Source organism: Hippoglossus stenolepis, chromosome 14, assembly GCF_022539355.2.
Source record: "Hippoglossus stenolepis isolate QCI-W04-F060 chromosome 14, HSTE1.2, whole genome shotgun sequence".
Taxonomy (NCBI): domain Eukaryota; kingdom Metazoa; phylum Chordata; class Actinopteri; order Pleuronectiformes; family Pleuronectidae; genus Hippoglossus; species Hippoglossus stenolepis.
The window spans coordinates 16,762,605-16,785,414 of record NC_061496.1 but is presented as its reverse complement, the minus strand read 5'-3'; the positions used below and the strand labels follow the sequence as shown (position 1 = coordinate 16,785,414).

General features: G+C 39.5%; 2 protein-coding genes across 5 annotated transcripts in view; one reads left to right on the top strand and one right to left on the bottom strand.

The window, feature by feature from the left end:
* The first annotated feature begins 2,004 nt into the window (after positions 1-2,004).
* Positions 2,005-9,747, top strand: LOC124854641 (LIM/homeobox protein Lhx8). Of its 2 annotated transcripts, none has more exons than XM_047342770.1 (8): positions 2,005-2,128; positions 3,402-3,527; positions 3,728-3,849; positions 4,529-4,749; positions 5,544-5,647; positions 6,865-6,960; positions 7,892-8,069; positions 9,111-9,747. In XM_047342770.1, exons 1-8 carry the CDS (start codon positions 2,072-2,074, stop codon positions 9,185-9,187), a joined length of 981 nt encoding a protein of 326 aa, XP_047198726.1. In that variant the 5' UTR covers positions 2,005-2,071; the 3' UTR covers positions 9,188-9,747. The 2 variants fall into 2 exon arrangements, with proteins under 2 accessions (XP_047198726.1, XP_047198725.1); XM_047342769.1 differs by having other exon boundaries at positions 7,880-8,069.
* A 1,293-nt stretch (positions 9,748-11,040) lies between these two features.
* The window catches only part of slc44a5b (solute carrier family 44 member 5b), a 37,049-nt gene continuing 25,279 nt past the window's right edge, over positions 11,041-22,810 (bottom strand). The window contains exons 9-23 of one of the 3 annotated variants that reach the window (XM_047343151.1): positions 22,396-22,428; positions 20,632-20,715; positions 19,692-19,804; positions 19,388-19,519; positions 18,905-19,004; positions 18,727-18,819; positions 18,460-18,547; positions 17,687-17,949; positions 17,428-17,522; positions 17,227-17,330; positions 17,002-17,075; positions 16,433-16,503; positions 15,774-15,862; positions 14,793-14,877; positions 11,041-13,057 (exon numbers count right to left, since the gene is read on the bottom strand). In XM_047343151.1, coding sequence (XP_047199107.1) covers positions 12,960-13,057; positions 14,793-14,877; positions 15,774-15,862; positions 16,433-16,503; positions 17,002-17,075; positions 17,227-17,330; positions 17,428-17,522; positions 17,687-17,949; positions 18,460-18,547; positions 18,727-18,819; positions 18,905-19,004; positions 19,388-19,519; positions 19,692-19,804; positions 20,632-20,715; positions 22,396-22,428 — 1,522 coding nt within the window. In that variant the 3' untranslated portion in view covers positions 11,041-12,959. Of the gene's footprint in view, positions 13,058-13,197; positions 14,498-14,792; positions 14,878-15,773; positions 15,863-16,432; positions 16,504-17,001; positions 17,076-17,226; positions 17,331-17,427; positions 17,523-17,686; positions 17,950-18,459; positions 18,548-18,726; positions 18,820-18,904; positions 19,005-19,387; positions 19,520-19,691; positions 19,805-20,631; positions 20,716-22,395; positions 22,429-22,810 lie in introns of those variants that run through there. The other 2 variants (XM_047343150.1, XM_047343152.1) reach the window with 2 other exon arrangements.

Genomic DNA, 22,810 nt, shown 5'->3' with positions numbered 1-22,810 from the left:
CCTTCTGAATCACCACTTCACAGAACAGAGTCTCTGCCTGTCACTGCCTGGATGCAGAGTGGAAGCTGACAGGAGTGAGACAGTGAGACAGTGAGACGCAGCTCAAGGTGCAAAAACCATGGAACAAATAGATTTACTCAAGTGCTGTACTGACGTCTCACTCTGTGCCACTGCACAATTCTATTACAGTTCACAGGGAAGCACTGATGCACCTGAGTGACAGGTACATTCATTTGTCAGCTTCAGGTGGAACAGATTGAGAAATTATTTTGTCTCCACTGTCATCAAACTATTAAGGAGGAGTCATCGGATGATTAGTGTTTGATGATGTGATCTTGTTTTTACCACAGATGATGAATGTACTCCAGGTTTAATGTTACACAAGCACAACACACCCACAATATGAGATGATTTGGGGTGTTTTACTTTAACAAATGTTTTTATTATGGTTTATGTTTTATATTCAGGTTTGTGTGGTATACTGTTCTAATGAGGGCAGGCTCAGGGAGTAGAGCAGGTTTTCCTCTAACTAGAATGTCGGTGGTTCGATCCCAGTCATCCCCATATACCGCAGTGTAATTAGCCAAGATACTGAACACTACATTGCCCCTGGCACTCATAGAAAAAGCTGCTGCCCATAGATGCACTGTATGAATGTGTGGGTGAATGGCAAAAACTGTATTGTAAAAAGCTTTGAGTGGTCATCAAGACTAGAATATATATATATATTAATATAAATACAGACCATTTCATTGGCTGCAAGTCAATAAAGCTCAAGTTCACCACTTCATCACTGGTTCTTTACATAACATCCATTTAAAAAAATGTTGTGTAAGATTGAAGCTGACTGTAAATCAGTTTACAGACATTACAAAACAAAAGTTATGACAATAAAAGAAAACATTATTACATGTCCGGGTTGCTGATAGAAATTTATAACTAAAGTCATTATGTGGGAAATCTGTCTAAAACAATATATATGTATAGTATAGTATACATTAACCATAAATGATTACTATAAGAATTCATGGACTCAAATAAGGCTGATACCAAGATGACATTGTTCATTTTATTCCCTGCAACTTTATAGGGTGTTATTCACGTGATGCATAATCCTAAACAGTGTTTGAATTACCACAAAGTCTGGTTTATGTCTATTTGTTTAAAAGGACAATACACATTGGTTATCTTGCGTTCACTTCAATACACAACATGTAAATGCAGGCTATAGTTGAATTTGCAGGTTGAATTTAATGGGAACTTGGAGGCAACAAGGTGAAGAGACAATGCACAGAAGACAGAAGGTGGGTATCGGAGTCGGAGCTCAAATTATTGCCCTATAGACCCCACTAAGAGTCAAATGATAAATAAAAAAATACTTGAAGAATATTTACTTATTTCTTTATTTCAAGATTATTATTTTTTTTAATATCCTCATGCCTCTAAAATGTAACCAGTTCAGACTAAACGAGGAAATAAAATCCCTTGAACCAGTCACTGGACACTTCTGCCCTGAAGGTTTAACATTTACCCAAATCACACATTGCTGTTATTGCTATTCATAAAAATACTTAAATACAACTAACTGGCTGAGGTTATTTTTAAAGCTTCTGTTATGTATTTCAATCTGTTCATTCGATATGTGTATGCTCTTAATGTAAAAAACTTCACCTATCAGAATGATGCAGGGGAGTGAAAAGTACTGTATTGCCCTCAGTAGTATGGGTTAAGTATTGGTTAAGTGAATAGGTTTACAGTAATGCCTATTCAGGTACATTTTATCGCCCATTAAAATGCATGATGTTGTTTGTGCCTCACGTTATTTTAAGTAGTTGCATGATTTGTAAGAATATCTTTTGTTTTCTCCCTCTCAGATCTCACCTGAAATACCACACAGCAGTGTTATGGTAGGCGCGGCCACAGAGGAGAGCAAAATATGAATTATGATCCGCCCTCTAACACAGCTCACACACGCGCGCGCACACACACACACACACACTGAGGCAGACTTTTACTGTGAAACCCTGCAGCTCCTGCTCTCTCTCCTCTCTCTCTGCTCCGGGACTCAGACATGCGCTGGAAAAGTGAGGTGCAGGTGGAGTGTTGCGTGGTGGGACAACGCGATGAGGTGAGTGATGGAAGACATGAAAACGCACAGACGCGTGATGTTGTTTCTTTGAGGTGTGCACGGGTCAGTAGACGGGAGATCAGATATTGGTCGAACTTGCTTTGCCAATTAAACGAGAGTGTGGCGGCTGACAGCTCACTATTTTCACATTCGGCTGAGATGTGGGGGGAGATTATCCCTCCCTGAAAGTCTGCAATTAAAACTCAAGTAGTTAATGAGACCTCTTCACCTTTTGGTTACCCTGGGCAGACGTTTGTGGTGAACTTAGCCTGTTTTAATTACTGTTATTAAATAAATCAGTCCCCCTTTCCCCCTCGGAGACCTGCTTCTTTTGATTGACGTGCGTAATTGGTGCGTATGGGGTGGTCTCTGCGTGGAACGTGCGCACGCATCACCATTGCAGATCTCAAGCACATAATGCACATAAGGATTAGTGCTGTGGGTATTAGTTCAAGTGTTGTCTGTTTTTCTAAGTGATGTCTATCCCTCTCTCTTAAAAAATGTCACTTCGGTTAATCGGCGGCGTTGTCATGGTGAAAAGGCGACAGGCGTGATGATATTTATGGGGAAGGGGCCTCGGGGGGGCATTTAATGCAGCTGCGGTGTGACGGAGCGACCACCACAGTCTGTGCGTCATGTGTGAGGACTGCAAGGGAGGCGAGGAGCTGCTGGGCAGATGCTCTGAGGACAGGAGGGACATCATGGTAGGAAGCGAGCGCTGAGGATGAAACTTTCTTTCTCTCCAGAAACTGGCTGGGAATGAAACTGAGGCCAATTCCCGGGATGAAGCTTGAAATAATTGTTATTGAGGAAAGAAAATTGGTAAAAAATTGGGCATAAATATCACGAACGACTCGTCAAATTAACTTTTAAAAATACATCCAGCCTGGAGACAACTCTTAAACCTGAACTTTTGCTGAAAGGTTTTGTGGAATTTGCAAGAAAAATATCTAATGTTTAAAAAAATATATATATTATTCTGTTACTAACAATGGCTGCAAATTGTATGATGTGAACGGACTTTAGTGTCATGTTTTAAGATATTGACGCAATAAAAACCTCAGCGCAAGAGAAGTGGAGCCAAGTTAAGAGCCAGAGAGTTCAGTATTCATTATGAATTTATTGTTTACGCGTCATCCTAATGGCTGATGTTGTTGACAGGTGACAGCTCAGGTATTTCACAGTCTTTACAGCCCTGCTCGGTATGTTCTATAGGTGCGGGATGGATGCGTTCCCGTGCGTAATTTTCTAACCGCAGGTCTGATCCCTCCAGGGCGCGCCGGTGGAAGTTTTGGATGAAGACGCGTCGTCGCTGCAGGCGATGGCCTCCGCGCCTCTGCTGGGCAGAACCGTGTGTGCGAGCTGCAACGAGGAAATCGTGGATAAATATTTATTAAAGGTAAAAAAAGGAATTAAAAACGCCGCCGAGTCTTTTCACTTCTCCCCCTGTCTTCCATTCAGCTTTGGATCGGGAGGTGTTTTTGTTTTTCTCCTTCGCGTGCTGCATTTCTGTGGTTTCGAAGGCTCAACGCATCAGTCAGGCCTCTCGTCTCCAAACCTGAGTGACTTTACATAATTTATCCTCTGTCTCTGCTTCAGGTGAACGACCTGTGCTGGCATGTGCGCTGCCTGTCGTGCAGCGTGTGCCAGACTTCACTTGGCAGCCACAGCAGCTGTTACATCAAAGAGAAGGAGGTTTTCTGTAAAGTGGATTACTTTCGGTATGTGCAGCGAATTTGTTTTATTAGTGCTAATGCAAAATGCTAACGAAAATCAAAGCTACTGAAACGAAAGTCAGAAACACAAAAGAAATCTGTAAATTGAGGAATAATAATGACTAATAAAAGTAATGATTCTAGTAATAATAGCTAATATGGCGACAGGGTTTGACATCTGTCACTGCTTTTGCTTCTAGTGATGTATGTATTTAAATGTGAATTATTTACTGGCCAATAAATCCTTTAATAATCAATCCAAACCAAAGCGGTTTTGCCCTTAACAAAAAATATTCGCCGCATTTTTTATGTCTCCATCATTAATCACAATTAAAACACAGATCGAGGGATAAATGGATCCGCAGCTAATGATTTTATTAATATTGGATAAACTAGGTAAAGCATTGTTTAAGGGACACACTTTGATCGTCGGCTCTGATTTATTTAATATAAAAGGACCTATTGCAATCAACAAAGTCAGCTACATGTCTGAGGATTTATCTGTTGTGGTAAAAGCTAAATCATTTCATTTTGGGCCTAAAACAAATCAGTCAAAAAGAAAGAGGAGGTGAGTTCAAACCCTTCAAAACGCAGAGAAGCCTTTACAGTGATGCGTTAAAAGCGCGCAGGTGTGGATGTGCTGGATGTGGGTGCGTGATGTGCTCACCCTGACCTCCACCCGCAGGAGGTACGGGAGCTGGTGTGCGTGCTGCGGCAGGAACATCCACTCCACAGACTGGGTCCGCCGGGCCAAGGGGAACGTGTACCACCTGGCCTGCTTCGCCTGCTTCTCCTGCAAGAGGCAGCTGTCCACCGGGGAGGAGTTCGCCCTGGTGGAGGAGAAGGTGCTCTGCAGGGTCCACTACGACTGCATGCTGGACAACCTCAAGCGGGCCGTGGAGAAAGGTGCGTGAGCCCGGCACCCGCACACACCACTGCTTTCAGAAATATTATTATAGCGTTTTATTCTATTCTATAAACAGGTTACTAAATGAACGAATGCTTCAAATGTCTCCCACAGCTTTGTTACATTTTGACATAGAAATCACAATATTTGCTTTATTATCAAATTGATGTGGAAATAGTTTTTTCTTCACTTCAAGCTACTGAAAGAAAGGTGAAATAAGCTGTTTGCCTTCATTATTTATAACATAGTTAGGTCAAAATGATGAAAAACAACCTGAATACCTACAAAATAAAACATCCAGGAAATGTCCTGAGAATAACAATTTAAATTTCAAGCCAAATATTCACATATTCCCTTTAAAAAAAAAAGAAATAGTTTGATTTTAATATGTTTATTCAATTGTGTTTAATTACCACAAAGTACAAAATATATGAATATCTATTTCAGCAGGTGTGGTTTATGTTTATTTATTTCAAAGGACAAGGCACATTGATAATCATCCGTACCTCACTTCACTATACAACATGTAAATGAAGGTTATAGTTGAATTTAATGGGACCTTGGAGGCAACAGGGTACCGACCCCACTAAGAGTCAAACAATAAATACAACTTATTATTTAAAAAAGAGCATGCATGTTACTTGTAATAATATTATTTTCCTTTTTAAAAAAATGTTATTTCAATGTTTAAAATGTGCAGTGTATTTTAAAATGATATATATCCTCTGTTGTGTTTCTGCAATGTGATATAGCACCAGGGGGTTTACATATGAGGAATTGCTCTTTGTTGCAGGAAGCAGTGTTAACATGGAGGGGGCTGTTCCCACCGAGCAGGAGATTAACCAGCCCAAACCCTCCAAGAGAGCTCGGACCAGCTTCACGGCCGACCAGCTGCAGGTTAATCCCCATCATCGCAAATTACACAGGCTATTGCATCAAAAATGGGATAAATACAGGGTGAAATATGTGGTGGGTAGAAAGGCAAATAGTAAAACTCATCATTTACTTTAATCATAAATATGTTATAAAAGAAAAAAGGCCAGTGTTAAAACAAACTGCTGTTTATCAGATAATTCCCACAATGGTCTGGCTTGATCTGCAAGGAACCAAAAAATACCAGAAAATATTTATCTTGTGGCAGAAGAAAATTGAAATGCAAAGATATTGGACCAGTGGCCTCTGCCTTTAAAATTATACTAGAACACAAACCTATGAAATTAAGAATACGGGCAGATTGAGTGAAACAAGCTCAGATGGATTTACCTTTGATTTTCATTGTTAGACGTGTCAGAGCACAACGCACAGCTCAGACAGCAAAACAGCAACACGAGAGAAAAGGCAGAAAGATAACTCATCGTCCTCAGTAAGAGCTGCAGCCAAGATAACTATTCTTTTTTTTTTTTTACCGGGAGCTCAATTATCATACTTCACCTAAAGAAAAGTAAAATCAATTGTTGATTTTTAGTTGGTTAGTTAGTTTAGTGACACGTTTATTTGAAGGAAACAGATGTTATGCAGGTGACAGGGATGCTGGTTTCCAAATAATATGATTTTACTCATTTTTTGTTACATGAAGTCATTTCTGTGGATCATGATCATGACTATGATCGACTGTGTGATATAAAATACGTCTACTCACATATTCTACCATTACTGGCAATGACTCTATATTTTCAATTTCAATTTTCTTATGCATAAACACTTTCACCATGAACACACCTTCCATTAGGATAAAATCTGTTTTTTCAAAATCAATGTTGTAAATATAGTAATTTTGTTGATGTGTTCAGTTACACGCGACATCTATTGTTGAGGGTTGAGAGAACAGAGGATGTCACACCCTGTTAAGCCCTATGAGACAAATTGTGATTTGTGAATATGGGCTATACAAATAAAATTGGATTGATTGATGATTCATAATCACTTTTTCCTAAACATATTGATTTAATATTTTTAATACCTACATTATCCAAAAAGACGTTTTGTTGGCACAGTAAAAACCTGGTCAGGTCCCCTCACAGCAGGGTTCTGCAGATAATCTTTTAAATCCTCACAGGACAAGAAAGGAAATCTTCTGATACTGAACAGATTTTCTTTTACCTGTGTACATGCAGGTGATGCAGGCCCAGTTTGCTCAGGACAACAACCCAGACGCACAAACGCTGCAGAAGCTGGCGGAGCAGACGGGCCTCAGTCGAAGAGTCATACAGGTCAGTGAGGGATCAGTGCATGAGAGAAATACACATCTTCACATAACTCCATACACTTACTGAGAGAGAAGCAAGAGATAACTCACAACCCACTAACAAGGTATACTTGCCCAGTTTTATATATATATATATATATATAAGTTCAATTTATAAGCATGTATTGTATCATATTAGCTGATAATTTTGACTGGATCTCAAATATCAATCAACAAAGTATGTTATAACTAAATGGAATGGAGCACAAAGTAAAGTATTTTTCTGTATATAAATACAATGTACCATAGTATGAAAATACTCTAAATACTAAATTATAGTATCTCAAAAATAATCCTCCAGTACAGTACGCTGGCAAAGCGCACGGTAAGGATAAGATCCAGGACGACTACAGAGAGAAATACTTTTACACAGACACCAACAAAATATATCTTCTATTAAAGCCACTCTTAAATAAGTTGTGTATAATTCAACAACAAAGAAGAAGTTGGTTGAAAGCAATAAACATTAATGTATAGTTAAATATACTGTGTTATCTAAATTTCCTGAGCGGAGGTTTTAGTCACAGAAATGAATGGTTGTGAGATTAAAACTAAACTTTTCCACTGCTAACGTCAAGCACGCTAGGTTGATAATGACACATATAGGACAAAGTCAAACTTGGGATACTCGAATAATAAAGGCACCACTAAATGAACATGGACTGGGAACACTGAGTTGTAAGAACAATAAAAATCACAGGGCTATAAAAACATAATAATGGTTACACTCACCAGGAAATATGACTGTACCTCCATTCAAATAGAAAATTAGAGTTTTGTGTTTTGACTTAATGATTTAAAAACTGCAGTAACTATTCATATGTTTTGGACAGTGTTCTTTCATTGCGTGTTCCTTTCAAAGGCTGTTTGTCCCGTTAACTCAGGTCTGGTTCCAGAACTGCCGAGCTCGCCACAAGAAGCACGTGAGCCCCAACCACTCCTCCAGCACCCCCATGACCTCGCTGCAGCCCAGCCGCCTGTCGCAGCCCACCCCAACGCCCGAGGAGCTGCAGTACACAGCCTACGGAGGCCCCGAGGGCTCAATGCTCTCTGCACTACACTCCTTCATAGACAGTGAGAACCAGACTTTTTATGATTTTTTACACGAGGGATTTTCATAGATTTCTTTCTGTATTCAGCGAAATGCTACAACCTTGTGTCAGAAGACAATTGATCATGTTTACAGGGATTACTACAATAATCAGAGGAATGACTATTTTCACATCTTGAATATTAAGTTTCTTTGTTATGTGTGTGATACGAAGGAAAAATGAACAAAAGAAGCGCAGGTTAAATTGATGTCTTACGTTGTGACAACTTACACTTGATGTACGAAATATCTGAAGAGCAATGTGTTCCAATGTTTAATTGCTGCCAAGAAATTAGACTCAACACTGACTCAAACTGTCTTAATAAATCTGTTTAAGATTATAGCGTTTTACTATGATAAATATGTTTAAGTCACCAACTGCACTGGTTTATTGAAATATAATGTTATCTCAAGGAATTCAAACTAACTTCTCCTAATTTATGGCTCATAAAAAGTTACAAAAATATAAGTTAGTTTATATGCAGATGATTCAGTGTTATATTTAACACTTAAGTAAAACTTAAACCCTTTACAACAGATACAGAGGGGATCATAGAGTTGTTTTCTGAAATATCAGGCTACAAGATGATTATACAAATTTTCCTCTTTCATCAACAAACTAATAATAAAAAAATGATTTTTGAACAAATAAATGGACAGACTTGCCCATAATGTTTATTGGGAGGATACATGTTATTAGAAATGATATGGTTATCAACATAGTTTTGATAGCAGTCTTTCAACAGTACATTTCTACTTACGTTCTTGTATTAATTTCTAATGAAGCAATGTTTTAGAAATATAACATTTCATACTTTGTTTCTTCATTGAAAGTCGTAGATATCAATGGAGAACCAGTCAAATAATCTGGATTTTCACATTGTCGAGGATGATCTATATGAATATTTACCAAAGACTAAAGGAGGTTAAAATATAAGAAAGTTTTCCAAATCAAAGTGTGAGTTGATTCATGAGTAAATGTGTGAATCACTGTAATGACTCTGGTGCTCTGTGTGTGCCCGCAGTACACCCCCCTCCATCCATGTTTCAGCCGCTGCTGCCAGCCCATGCCATGACCTCCCTGCCTGTGTCGCACGCCTGAGCAGCTGACACACACACACACACACACACACACACACACACACACACACACACACACACACACACACACACACACACACACACACACACACACACACACACACACACACACACACACTCCACCAGCGATCATTCGTCATTAGCAGCCGCAGTATTCAAACCTCCATGGTAAATATTATTTCATTTTCAGGGTCATGAAGCCCTCTTTTATGAAACTACCAGCAGCTCATCTCATTTTTATATTAAATGAAAACACTTCAGTCACTGCTGTGCATCATCATGGACAAGTGTACTCCACCATTTTAATGTATATATACAATATGGAGATGGAAAGGTTTCAGTGTACCTCATGGGACTATGGCACATGACATTATGGATTCATATCTGTTTGTGTAGTTGATGACATAGTTTAACTGTGCTATTCATAAGTGAAAGCCACCGGATCACAAATGTCAACTCATTACCAAGATGAACTTGAAATTGTTTGTTTAGCACTGTTTTAAATATTGCAATTTAATTTATTTATTGTATGTGAAGTCTGTTTTGAGAATAAATGTCTAATTTCCCAAACCTGTGAGATGTGTGAGTGACTGGAAACACATGTGACACACAAGCAGCTGAGTGAGTGAATGAAGAATTTAGGAGGTTGAGTAGAAAAACAGTTTATTGATAAAAACACAAGTAACAAAGCAGATATATATCACGATGAATATGGCCACATGCAATATATTCTTTAAAAAAAAAGAATCGCACCTTTCACTGTATAAATAAATACACAACAGAGGTCATAATAAATAAAACTGTTTGGCGTGAGACTCATCTTTCAGTCGATCAACAGGTTAGAGAGCTGCATCTTTTAAGAGTTTGCAGTAAGAGAACTGACGCCCATTCTAACAAAGAGAGACGTTTTACTTGTGTGTACTTGTTGACTGTGGTTGACCAAAGAATCTAATTTCCAGACATGGGAGGGAGGGGGAAGCATATAAAAACTGTTTTTACCTCACTTATCAGATCTTAGGTATTCACCTTCGTGGGAAGGAAACAACACCTGAGCTTCACACAATCACACACACACACACACACACACACACACACACACACACACACACACACACACACACACACACACACACACACACACACACACACACACACACACACACACACACAAACAGTTAGTTAATTCACCTGGTAGGAAAGTCGTTATCCAGTATGTATGAAAGGAATAATGACGTTTTATGTGTCAAATGCCAAACTGAGCATTACATGCATCGTTTCGCTGCTTTCAGTTACACAAGCAGAGTTGTTGTGCTTTCACTGAATGGTTAACGTCGTACGTGTTTCAGCGTGTTCGGCACAAACGGGGGCGGAGGGTGTGCACCTATGGCGGTGCTGTCACTCGGAGGCACCATGAGGGCAGGCGCTCAGGCCTGACAGGATAAACACTCACAAACAGGGGTCACATCTCAAAGATTTAGAGCTCAGTGTCATACAGAGGGATGCTGGAATCCCAAAAATAGTTAAATATTATAATAATAATAAAACATCTTATTCTGATCTTCACCATCGGCTGTGTCCTTTCAAAGGCTTGACTAAATTATGCTGTTTGACTAAAATGCTAATGAAGAATACAAAACAGGATCAGTTTCACTTTTGGCTTTAAGGTTCAGTGTGTAAGATTTAGGTGAAATGGATCTATTGGCAAACATTTAATATAAAATAATCCTAGTGATGTTTTCACTAATGTATTTACATCGGGAGCGGGTCCTCTCTATGGAGGACACCATGATTTTTAAAGTAGCCCAGACTGGACAAACAAAAATCTTTTGAGTTTTTATGACAACTGAAGGTTACCACAGGTTCTCCTTCATGTTTGGAAGTGGAGGGTGAGGGGAGGGGTATTCAGCTTCACCACTAGATGTCACTAAATTCTACACATTGAACCTTTAATAAGAAGAGACAGAGAAACATTTCAACCAGTAGGAAGCAACTCTAAAACTAATGAGATACATTTATGGAGAGTATCTCTTTAAGAGCAGCTACTTAATTCATGTATGACCCTCTGAGTCGCACACAGATTCGCCCATAGGTTGAAAAGATAAGAAACAGAACGTGTCACAGGTTCAGGTTCTGTGTTTTTTTGCTGCTTGGACACACACTAGAGAACAAGCCTATGATTTTCACAGCCACGTTATGTGGTCTGTGGTAGCAGTCTGGTGTAATTGTAATCAGTGGTTTCTGTCTGCCCGTTCATGTCTGCAGAGATAACTGCAGTTTTCGTCGAATTTGGTAAATCGGCTGGTGGTTGGGTCAGGACCTGCAGTTTCTATTTCAAATCTGTCAAAAGGTTAAGTCTTAGTGTAATGCAAACACTAAGATGAATTAAACCCCTAAACAGCCTTTGGGGCCTGAGATGCACGTTTCTGTTAGAAATGAGCAGGATCGGTCACAAAACATGGCTGCCGTCATCTCTGCAAAGAGAGGTGCTCAGCCAATCTTGGCTTCAAAAGCATTTTAAACCCAACCAAAAGGGGGCACCAGAAATTACAAATATATGTACCTCAAAACCAGGTCAACAAAATCGATCTAAATTAGCTGTGCATGGTCTGGAGGCCAGAATTAAACAAAATCTGAAGTGCCATTTTGATTGGTGCATGTGGGCGTGGCCTATAACATTGCTCTTTCCGGATTTGATTTATGCTGACTGAGCTGCTTCTCTAAGCAGCTATTTGCTATTTTTTGTGTAAAGTTGGATCTAACAGTTAACTTCCACCTGCCTGTTTCCAGGCGAGGGTGGTATGGTCTGGGTTGGCTCCTGCTGATGGAAGGGGCTATATAAGCAGTTGCCTTTTAACTTTCAGAGGGAAGTTTTTTGTTGAGATCGATGGGGGATAATAACTAACACTGCAGTATTGATATTGATTGTTGCACTTAGTACTCTGAGAGCATTTCTATTTGGTTATGTGATGTTCTTCAAAACTGGATAAGATAATTCCACTTCACCTTTCATTTTTACTACAAATATCTGGAAAAGACAAAAACCTCCACAGTTGGCGACTGACTGTCCCTTTAAAAGAGTTCTTTGAGGAAAAACAGCTGTGAGTATAAAACACATGTAACTGCAAGATGCAATTAGACAATAAAAGCACATAGGAATTAAAAACTGAACTTTTATACCATCCTTGACAGTTGAATATGAAAACAGTGGACGTTTTTTCTCAATGTGAGACATCTTAGGTCAGAAACTGTGATAACAACCCACAGATGAGTTTACAATAGACCATTTCATGGAATAAAAAGTGAGGTCTGGTGATAACTGGCACCACCGAGTGGTGAAAACTGGTAATTACAAGAGATCAAGAACAAAGAGCTGAGGTTCAACCACAACCTCAATAAACAAAGACATTACTTGTTCCAATAGGAACTTACTATGCACTGTGACTGTGGCTGTGTATAGACTTAAATGACTGTAAGAATTATGCCACAAACCACATTTTAGTTATAACATTTAAAAAACTTTGTACACCATCAATACAAATATTCCTGGAGTGAGCTATAAGTATAGACAACCTATCCAATCCATAAATTATGATTGTGCAGGTGACTGAAATTTTGAAAGTAGCATAACTACACTTTGTCCATTATAATGAACAAGTAAAATTTATGCAAACTTAAAATACATATGGTAAAAATGCTTATTGCCACACAGGCTTGTCCCATGCTCTGGTAAATGACCTCCAGTCCTTCTCCTTCCCTCACCTCTCTTCTTGTTTCTATTTCCTGACGTTCTTCTTGTTCAGGATGCTCTTCAAAGATTTGTTCATGTAGAAGGGCCGAGCAGCAGAGCCGTCATTCACCTCCAGGTCCCACACTATGAGGCAGCAGCAGCAATATGTTAAAACACATAGTTTGGAAATCACTTTGTGAATCAAAGTTAAACCCTGATACTTCAAATCGTCTCCCACAGTTAAAATAAAACTAAAATCAAGGTTCTGGAAAATGCACTGGACGAAACTTCAACCATTTATGTTTATTCCAAAAAATGATTCACATTTTCATTGGATTTCATTGATAAAAAAAATTGTCCTGTACAAAAAGAACACTGAATAACCTCCAGACAGATGTGTGTATTATACTTAGTATTAAAACAGCACTATATCTGAACCATCCAATAAAAAATTTACCAAAAATGGCTTTGACATCCTTTTATAAACAGTATCACAAAGAGTTCCTGGTGTTAGGTCTAAAACCACAGAGTAAGAGGAACATTTTTCTTTTTTTTTCTTCACAACTAGGCACATAAACTAGTGGCTGCATTCAGTAGTGTTCCTGAAATCTGTCAGGTTCAGTTCCAATTTTAAGCAAAGACCATAAAATATCGTTTGAAGTCTTGACCTCCCACAAAGTCTCTGTCTGGTTTACAGTACATCTATGAGCATGATGGAAACTTTGAAATGATTGTAAGACAGGAAGAGAAAAAAAAGAGAAACCTGTTTTTCCAAGTGCAGTATACACACCATTTTTGGGATTTGTGTGTGTTGTGTTAGTATAAATACAGGGAATCAGAGAAACCTATAAAACCAATGGTAAACATCAACAGCCAGCAAAAGAATCATGCTCGGCAGAAGAAATAAATCACATGGTTCTTTTCCCATATGTGAAAGTGCATACAAAACATGATTTTACACTAGAAGACCAAAGTGCGACAAGAGGGTGCCCCATAAGTCCACCACTTTTTTTTGTTTTTGTTTAAATGGTGATTTCGTATGCCGTAGTCCATCAGTGGCATCTGTACATTTCAAGGTCCTCATGTTTGTTTGGGTAAAAATGCTTTTATTTCAGTCTGTGCATCCATCCTGCGAGTTGACAATTACCCTCTCAGTAAGGCAGAGGTCAGCAGAAAATACAGAAGAGAAAAAGTAAAAGCGTGAAAGAAAAAAAGGCAAGTTTCTGAGTTGGCTCAAGAGAGGAAGTGAACAGAGGTCTCTCTCTAGTCCCCCGTGCCTTTTTTCCTGGGAGGGACTGAAGTAAAATCATGTCTTTTCATGTCCAGGTCATCCAGGACCAGGCATCAGGGATGCATCCAGTTAATATTTAGCCCTACAAATACTTGCTCTCACACATCCAGACACATAAAGTAGATATGGAGAAGTGAGCGAGAGAGTCAGCGGATTAGTGACGTGGCTGCACGTCGCTCAGGAGGCAGTGCGGGATTTGGCACCCTCCTCTCCTTTGCGCAGGATCTTGTGCAGGCCAGGAGACATGTAGTAGGGCCTGGAGGAAGAACCATCGTTCCTCTCCAGGTCTTCACCTGAGACCAGGTCCCAGCACAGAAGAGGAGGAGCAGGAAAAAACAGACAGAATGACAGGAGGAGAGAGAAGGCAAAGGCTTAGTAAAGATAGATAAACACAGACATGCAGGAATTACAGAGAGGAGAATCTGTGAGACAGTAGGAATCAGTTAAGATTTACAGCCAGATCTAAAGAGGGAAATTATTATATTCAGCTTAGAGACTGGAGATTCCATCTTTAACCACCCGAACAGTACAAGCAGTCTGTATCCTCACACTGTGTCATGTCACGTACTGATTAATGGGTATACTTACAAAAGCACAGGAACAATGTGTCCACGCACATGGCGTAGACATTAAAAAAGCCATGTGCAATCATGTAGGATCCAAATATCACCGTCTGAAAGAATCAACAGTTCAAGGTCAGTGAGCAACATACTGTCAGTATCTGTCTTACGTTTATGTTTTATTATTAGTCAAGAAAAATCTGCATTCACCCCAACACAAGCGCATCAGAAAGAATAAAATCCACTGAGTCATAAATCCATCGACAAAACTAATTAGTGTGTCCAACGCTGTTAAAACTGATTTAACAACTTTCCACAAGTGAAATATGATATTTTGGTGTGAACTTGACAAATGTTAAGATAATAAGATGAGAAAACAGCTGACAGCTTGACTGATGGCGTCTGGATAAAATCCTTTGTATGCACAGCGAACAGTCAAAGTCAGAAGACAAATTTTTCTAAATACACAGCACAATTGCTCAATGTTATAAAATGGATGAGAATACACTGTTTGTCCCCCTTTTCAGAACCCATAACCCATTAATTAAAACAAACAAATAATTGTTTGTTTGAATCATGATATCACCTTTAAGTTGCAGCAGCTAAACACACACTATCCTGGGTTTGTTTGTGTTTTGCATAATGTTCGGTTACAATTCACATACCATCATAATTTAATCAAAACGGACAAGAATAGTTTACTTTCGTTGCTGTTTATTGGTTCAGTTTTCCATTAGTTTATCTGAATTTCTCTGATACCCTTTCCCATCATGTGCTGCAGGAACAAAAGAACGGGGTGTCGCGACACTTCCTGTATTTACACCTTTGGTCACAGGGGGCAACCATGTGTGAGGGGAGGTGTAAAAGTTTTGTAATTATTATTTGCTACTTTTTATGCATAGGCTTTTAATCAAGCGGCCTAATGTAAGCTTGGTGACAAGTGCCAGCACAGGCATTTTTAAAGTTGGAAACCATTACTTATTAAATACTACATATTTTCATTTCTTACCAGAACAGGAACCCAGTAGTAATTTAGGGATGGCACCTCTTCTTGAATAGCTGGTATCTTATGTGTGAAGAAGAAAAATGCGAGAACACCTGGAAAACATGATAAAACTGCTCAATAACAAGCATATATATACGTATATAAATACGTATACTGTAAGAACATAGAGATTTTTAAAGAAATCAAGTATGAGGGTTTCAGTTGACGCAACACATATAATTCTCCTAATTCTTTTTAATTTGTTGAAACTCATAATTAATATACTACTTTTAATTCAATAAACCATACATGAGGAAAACCTGAGGACAAGGCACGACATGATACTGTACAGGGTTAAGTGTATTGAATAAAAACAATAATTATGCAGGGCTTTGTGAGGGGAACTACGCAAATTAATTTGGAATAATATGTAAATAATATCTTGTTGACTGAAATTAAAACCTTCTAAAACTTAATGCAAGTCAGGCAACAAATGCAACAATAAACCTCAACTTCGGTGACACAAACTGAGTGGAAATGTTGAATGTATCGTAAAAACAACTGGGAGTGAGATGATTTATCATCCCCTTATTATTCAGAGATATCACATCCTGTCTCTTCTGCAGTTTTTCCATCCGTGTCACTGTTTATATGCCTTCAACTGCAGGTGACAAGAAACTCACCAACACCTCCTGTAATGAGCAGCTTTCCCAAGAAGAGCAAGAAGTCTGTCACCTTATCCAGGACAGCCACCCTGCAGAGGAGAGAGAGAAGAACCAGAGAGGAGCAGAGACACAGTCAAGGTCAGTGGGAGTGCAAACTAAATTTAAAACATGAGGGTGAATTAGGAAAAATGTGCAACTGCTTTAAAAACACATTTAAAGCTTTTGAATCTTGTTATATTTCTAGGTTGACTTCTTCAGCATCTTTTACATGTATGGCTCCTTATTTTCATCCCGAGATATTTGTTTTCTTTTTGTGTTTTTTTTTGTTTTGTGTCCGCCAAGTCTTCAAAGCGATCCCTCGGTCGCTATGAATTGTCTGGACATTTTCCAGCTGTATTCTCATGTGTATTCACTCTCATATTTTCAGTATATTTTACGTGGGGGCTGGCAGGAAACGTTGTGGAAAATGTTCATTTGCGTTCTCACATCCAGCCCCTCTGGAAAACTTCAGGAAAATACCTCAGCCTTAAATCATCTGCACTCAGAACCATTTGTGGAGCTGACAGAGATATAACAAAAGCTCTAACCGAATAACATTCCTCATCAGAAGGAAGAAAGCGTCCTTGGACGAGGTGCAGAAGTTCTTTCCATATATTGCCATCTGTTAGGGAAAAAAACACAGGGAGACAGGGCTTAGTCGAAGGCAATTAGGCACTGAGGTACGAGCCAAGCAAATTAAAAACTGAACTGCTAAATGATACATGCACCACATCAGTGCAAACTACTGGCCAAGCAGATGCTCCACAACTCACCATAATGTACGCGTTTCTGTTTATAAACTTTATGAAATGTTCCAGGCACCAGAAGCAGCATTTGAGGCAGCAGAGCAGGTAACGAGCGCAGGCATTTTGAGAACCTGGGAAAATCATCATCAATCACCAACATTGCTCTAAAAATATCCATTACATTGTGTACGAGTGGGAATATAAGTGCCTTCAAGAGTCACAACATACCTTTCAGTTTGTGATCCAGATACTCGAGGACCACTCGGATCATCTGCACCACGGCAACGATCAGGGAACCGAAAGCGAGGGAACCTGTGTGATAACTGTGACACGAGATGGAATAATGTAGATGGGAACATTTGGAGGGGAGTGTATTTAACTCAACTTGATTTTTTTATAACACAAGCAATAGTAATAATAATCATAATACTAAACAAAACATAAATGTAAATCTGGCACATTGTAAAGTACAACATCTGCTCTGTACCGTATGGCTCTGCTAAATGAGGAGTACAGGGGGCAGGCAGGGATGTCATTTGGCTTCTTCAGGGCCCAGTAATAGGAAGCGAAGGCTCCAGCCAGGGTGCACTGTCCCAGGGCGATGGTAAAGTTGACGAGCCAGAGGAAAACAAACAGGTTGCACAGATGGAGGACTAAGATGTAGCGGTGGTACACGCTCTCCCCACCATAGAAGGCGAACATGCACTGTGACCCGGGGCACACTTTGGTGATGTTGGTCTGATCGAAGGTCTGAGAGAAAAGCAAGAGCGTTAATCTTGATATGTTGTAGGATGATGATGCAGAGCACAGTGACACATATACCTTACCATTCATTTCTATAAACAGATTCTGTACGTGAATATTTAGAATTTGTAGGCGATGGATACGATTTTGGAACCAGAAGCCCTCTGGTTTCCATTTCTAGTTTGTGATCACGTGAGCAGGCTTTGGTTACTCACAGATAAACAGCAAAAGAGTCGGAACACAACATTGATACCGATATGCATCATCAATCAGCTTTGTAATTCATCTGCATTCATATACAGATAGGTGTTAATAGAGATGATCCAAAATGTCGTCTTTTCAAAAAGCACCTTTTAAATATATATTACAAACTAAAATGAGCCAAAATTTAATGCTCAGTTTCATCAAAATTTAACACAGAATCAGTGACACTTGTATTTTTCTGAAAACAAAACAAACAGGTAAAGTATTTGTTCAGTAAATGATCTTCAGTGTGTAGGAGAGTGTGGGGCTAACCTTTGGACTGCACGTGAGGTTGGCATACATGCATTTATCGTCAGCGGGTGCAACCTTATAGACGGCATGACCAGATGATGACAAGAACCTGAGGGCAGATGAGTTAAGGGAAACACAAAGGGAAACTTCCTACACACGACCATCACAACTTCAGTTCATGATTCACTGAGCTTTTACAGTCAAAGCATCATAAGCAACATTAAAGTAGCAGAACTCCTTTACTCCTTCAGATAAAACAGTTCACTCGTGTCTCAGTCAGAAGGATACACTGCTGTAACGGCCCAGTACGCGATGCAGATGGCCAGAAGGAAAAAGGTGATGATAGGGTAGAAGAGAGTGGACATGATGTAGCCAATCGCCCTGGAAACAGCAAAGATCTATTACTGTGTGTACGAAAAAAGAGTTAAACTCAGTACACTCATTATAAGGAGTGAGCTAAACTTACTTGCTGCCCTCCTTTAGCAGTGCAACAGCGATCCGCAGCCTCGTCCTCAGAAATATCAGCATAATCACAACGATGGCCTCAATCACTGCCAGAGCGATCACTACAAAGCAAAAGTTAAATATTATACTATAAAACATGCAATTATAATATAGTGTATAATAATTAGCAATGGGAACACAACAAATTTGGTATGTTCTTCAATTCAGAATTTATAAAGTTAATAAGTTTTTACCTGAATTAGTAAAAAATTATAGTTTAACAATACCATTTGCTCAATAGGACACAGTTAAAGTCTACATATCTTTTCTAACTGGGTTACTGCAAAGTGGGACAGTCATTTGGGTTTGGAGATTAATTGCTGATAGAAGAACCAATGCTTTACATTCGTGGAGTGGAAGCAACCAACTGACATGCATTTTGTCACGTGAACCTCACATAATATCACAGAATCATAAAGTAAAGGTGTGGCGGCAGACAACGTACTGAAGACGAGCCACGTCTGGCTGAGATGAAGGTAAACGCTGAAGTCTGTGTGAAAGCCGATGTCAGAGATGGTGACGTTAGCTCCCGGCTTCCCACTCAGAAAACTGTACTCCCAGTAGCAGTGCCAGATACCTGATCGACAGAAAGAAAGACAATTCTACATCTGCTACAGTTTGTCATGACAACAGCACTACTCACATCAAGAGATGTCAAGTGTAAAAAAAGTGGGCAACATCTCCAACATGTGTGCTAAGTATAGAATAGCCACTGGCAATGTGGGTGACCATCTATGGTGCATACTCACCGTAGCCGACAGCAGTGATGACACCAAACACAATGAGCCACAGGAGCACACAAGCAGTGTAGCGCAGCAGCAGGATAAAGAGCAGACTGACTGCCATGGTTATCACCAGACCACTGCAACAACACAAACACACTCAAACACCTGCATAATGCCAAATGACCAGTGTTCTTCAAATAACTGTACGATTCAGATAATATAACATGGGTGGGGTTTGCCATAAAGGGATTCAGGCAGACTTTAATAATCTGTTAAGTTCGATGTTCTGTAAATAGCTATTTATTTAGTGATATATGAATTTCCCACTTGAGCCATAAATTGTATATAACGATGCATCTCCACTTCCTCCCACTATCCAGAAATGAAGACAAAATATGCAGCTATGGTATCGCGGTCCCGTCGATACACACACGATACACTAACCGCGAGTCAGTCTCAGCTGTCAATCATGATGTTTCATCTTGTTTTATAGTATGAAAGTATTAAGCTATTAAATTAAAACTAATAACTATCAAATTAAAACCAAAATTGGTTATAATAATGAAAACTTGGACGTAAATCAATGTGATACAAACTCTAATCTAAAATGACAGAAACTATCTTTGCGAAGAACGTATAGTTTGACTTTTTAATTTGGTTCATGACTCATCTGCTAACAGGAGGTGGGATTTAAGACCTATACTGCAGCCAGCCACCAGGGGGCGATTGAGATGCTTTGGCTTCACTTTTGAGGAGCAGTCATGTCGTCCATCTGTGTATACAATCTTTGATTTGAGCAGGTTGCACAATAGGAAATATTTGCATTTAAAAGTTACTAAAATGGTTCATCATTACTCTTACGGATGGGTCAGGGTCAGAGATATTTATATACCCAGAAAGAAACACATAATCCATACAGAGAAAAGAAAACATGAGAATCAGCAGAAGACACAGCTTTTCTTACATGAGGATCCAGTACCAGGAATTTGCATAATCCTCAACGATCTTCATGCCAACTTCTTTGGCACTGAGCAGATTGGCGATACCTCTGTGACACAGTCACAAGGTGAGATGGAGGAAAAAGAGAGAAAGAAAAGGGATTTATTAAAACAGAGAGAGGGATGGTGACAGGTTTGTGTTACTGCCCCTTAGAGTTTTGGTTTCTCAAAAACATTTTGACGTTTGATTTATCTTTAAAAGCTCTCACTGCAATAAACAAAGATGAATACGGTTTCAAAATGCTTTTGATAATCTGAGATCTATGAGCCCATTATTAGGTTGTTCTCATATCAAAGAGGCACATAACGGTGTTAGTCTTGTTGGAGTACTTTTGAGCAGTAGTTCCTATAGTATGGTTGAAAATGGTTGAGCAGCGTGTTACAATACAGCTGCTTTCAGACATGCACTGAACTACGGACATTTTCCAGAACCTTTCCTACCAGGCCCTAGTAAAATGTCCAGAAAAGCTTAGCAGGAAAATGTCAGATAAGTTGATGAACACATTTCTAACACATTACGGATGAAAAAGTTAACTAATAATAAAAATATCTCAGGATGAAAAAAAGGTGCCATACATGTAGAAGACACCGATGAACAACCTGGAAAGACAACAAGATTCAAAAGCTTTTGGTTTTAAGGTCCAACGCCAGCATCTTTATGCTGTAAATAAAAACATGTGATTTCTGCAGCCGAATTTATACGTCATCTCCTTCCTCCAGCACGCTCTACCTAGATGCCATCTCTGGAGAATGTCCAGACCTAGTTTTCCTGACATTTTCCAGAGTTCATGTCTGAAAACAGCTTTTGTGATACAGGGTAGTGCCAAGTGGAGAAACACAGTAGTGGTTTTAATATTAGATCATTAATTCCTGTTCACAGTACAGGTAAGTGTACAAAAGATCTCAGGATCACTCAGTCTATCTATAAATCTTATCTTGACCTTTCCCTGGTGGTGAGCAAAGACTACATTTCAACCAAAGACAAATGATTCTGCATAAACCAAAATGTATCTCCTGCCATATTCTATCAGACTAAAGAGTTCTAGCAACATAAATTTGGAAATAGCCTCTGATGAAGAGATCTCTACATCACAAACTCTAAACGTGTGTGGAATAAACTGGGAGTCAATGAGGTCCCATTAAGTTCAAGTCCAGCGTCTCACCTCAGCAAAAAAAAAAGCTTCATTTTCTCAACACCAATAGAAGGGAAACTACACGACAGGTAACAGAGTCAGGACGTGACCACAGCGAGGTTTGACTGCAGACACACTGCTGTATGACTCAGAGGAGGGTTAGAGGACAAGCTCACACTTCTATGGGCCTGACACAGCAACGACAGGAGCACTGAAAACAACCTTATGATGAAGAGCTCTTATTCAGCTAAAGCTAAAGGTCACTGATGCCCTGTCCATATCCAAGAGTCGGGTTCATATCCAGCACTGTTATGCAAACTTGCTAAAGCAACGACCACCAGGAGGCACTGCACTATTCTGTTTTCTTTAACAAAGGCTGTGCAGGCATTCAGTAAGTGACTTCTTGTTGTTACCAGGTAGATTTATGTCACAAACAGTTTGATTAATCTGTCCTGATTCCTCTGTGCTGCTGCAGGAGGAGGGATGCAGGAGCAGATTCGTCATGATGAACAGAACAAGTGGAGGTGTTAGTCTACTTGCTGATACCGGCTGCAGCCGAGGCAAAGTTAAGAAGCTAGAATAAAGGATTTTTGAGACCTTTCCTCTCCTTGCTGCATGGCGGTTACTTGGCTACAAAAGGAAAAGCATTAAAGCACATTATATATCCAGGTCATGGAGAGCAAAGACAGAATCATGTATATTTATGATCCCAGTTCACTTGTTCAGATACATGATTTCTCTGCTTAACCTTTGTAATCTCAGCCCATTAACATGTTAACACAGCTGCTATAAGAAGCGCGTAGGTACTGCTGAGGTTCTACTGGTGAACTTGTAGTTACGCTGCAGTTTCATGCAGTAAACATGCAAATCCCTTTGAATGTGGTTGGACACATTCCTGGGCATCAGCGACATGCCCACTCATCCTACCCTGTAATATTTGTCCCGAACTCTTTTGGTGCAGAGTCGGCAGCCCTATTGACAGTGTAACCGTTTTAAAACACTTCATTTTACA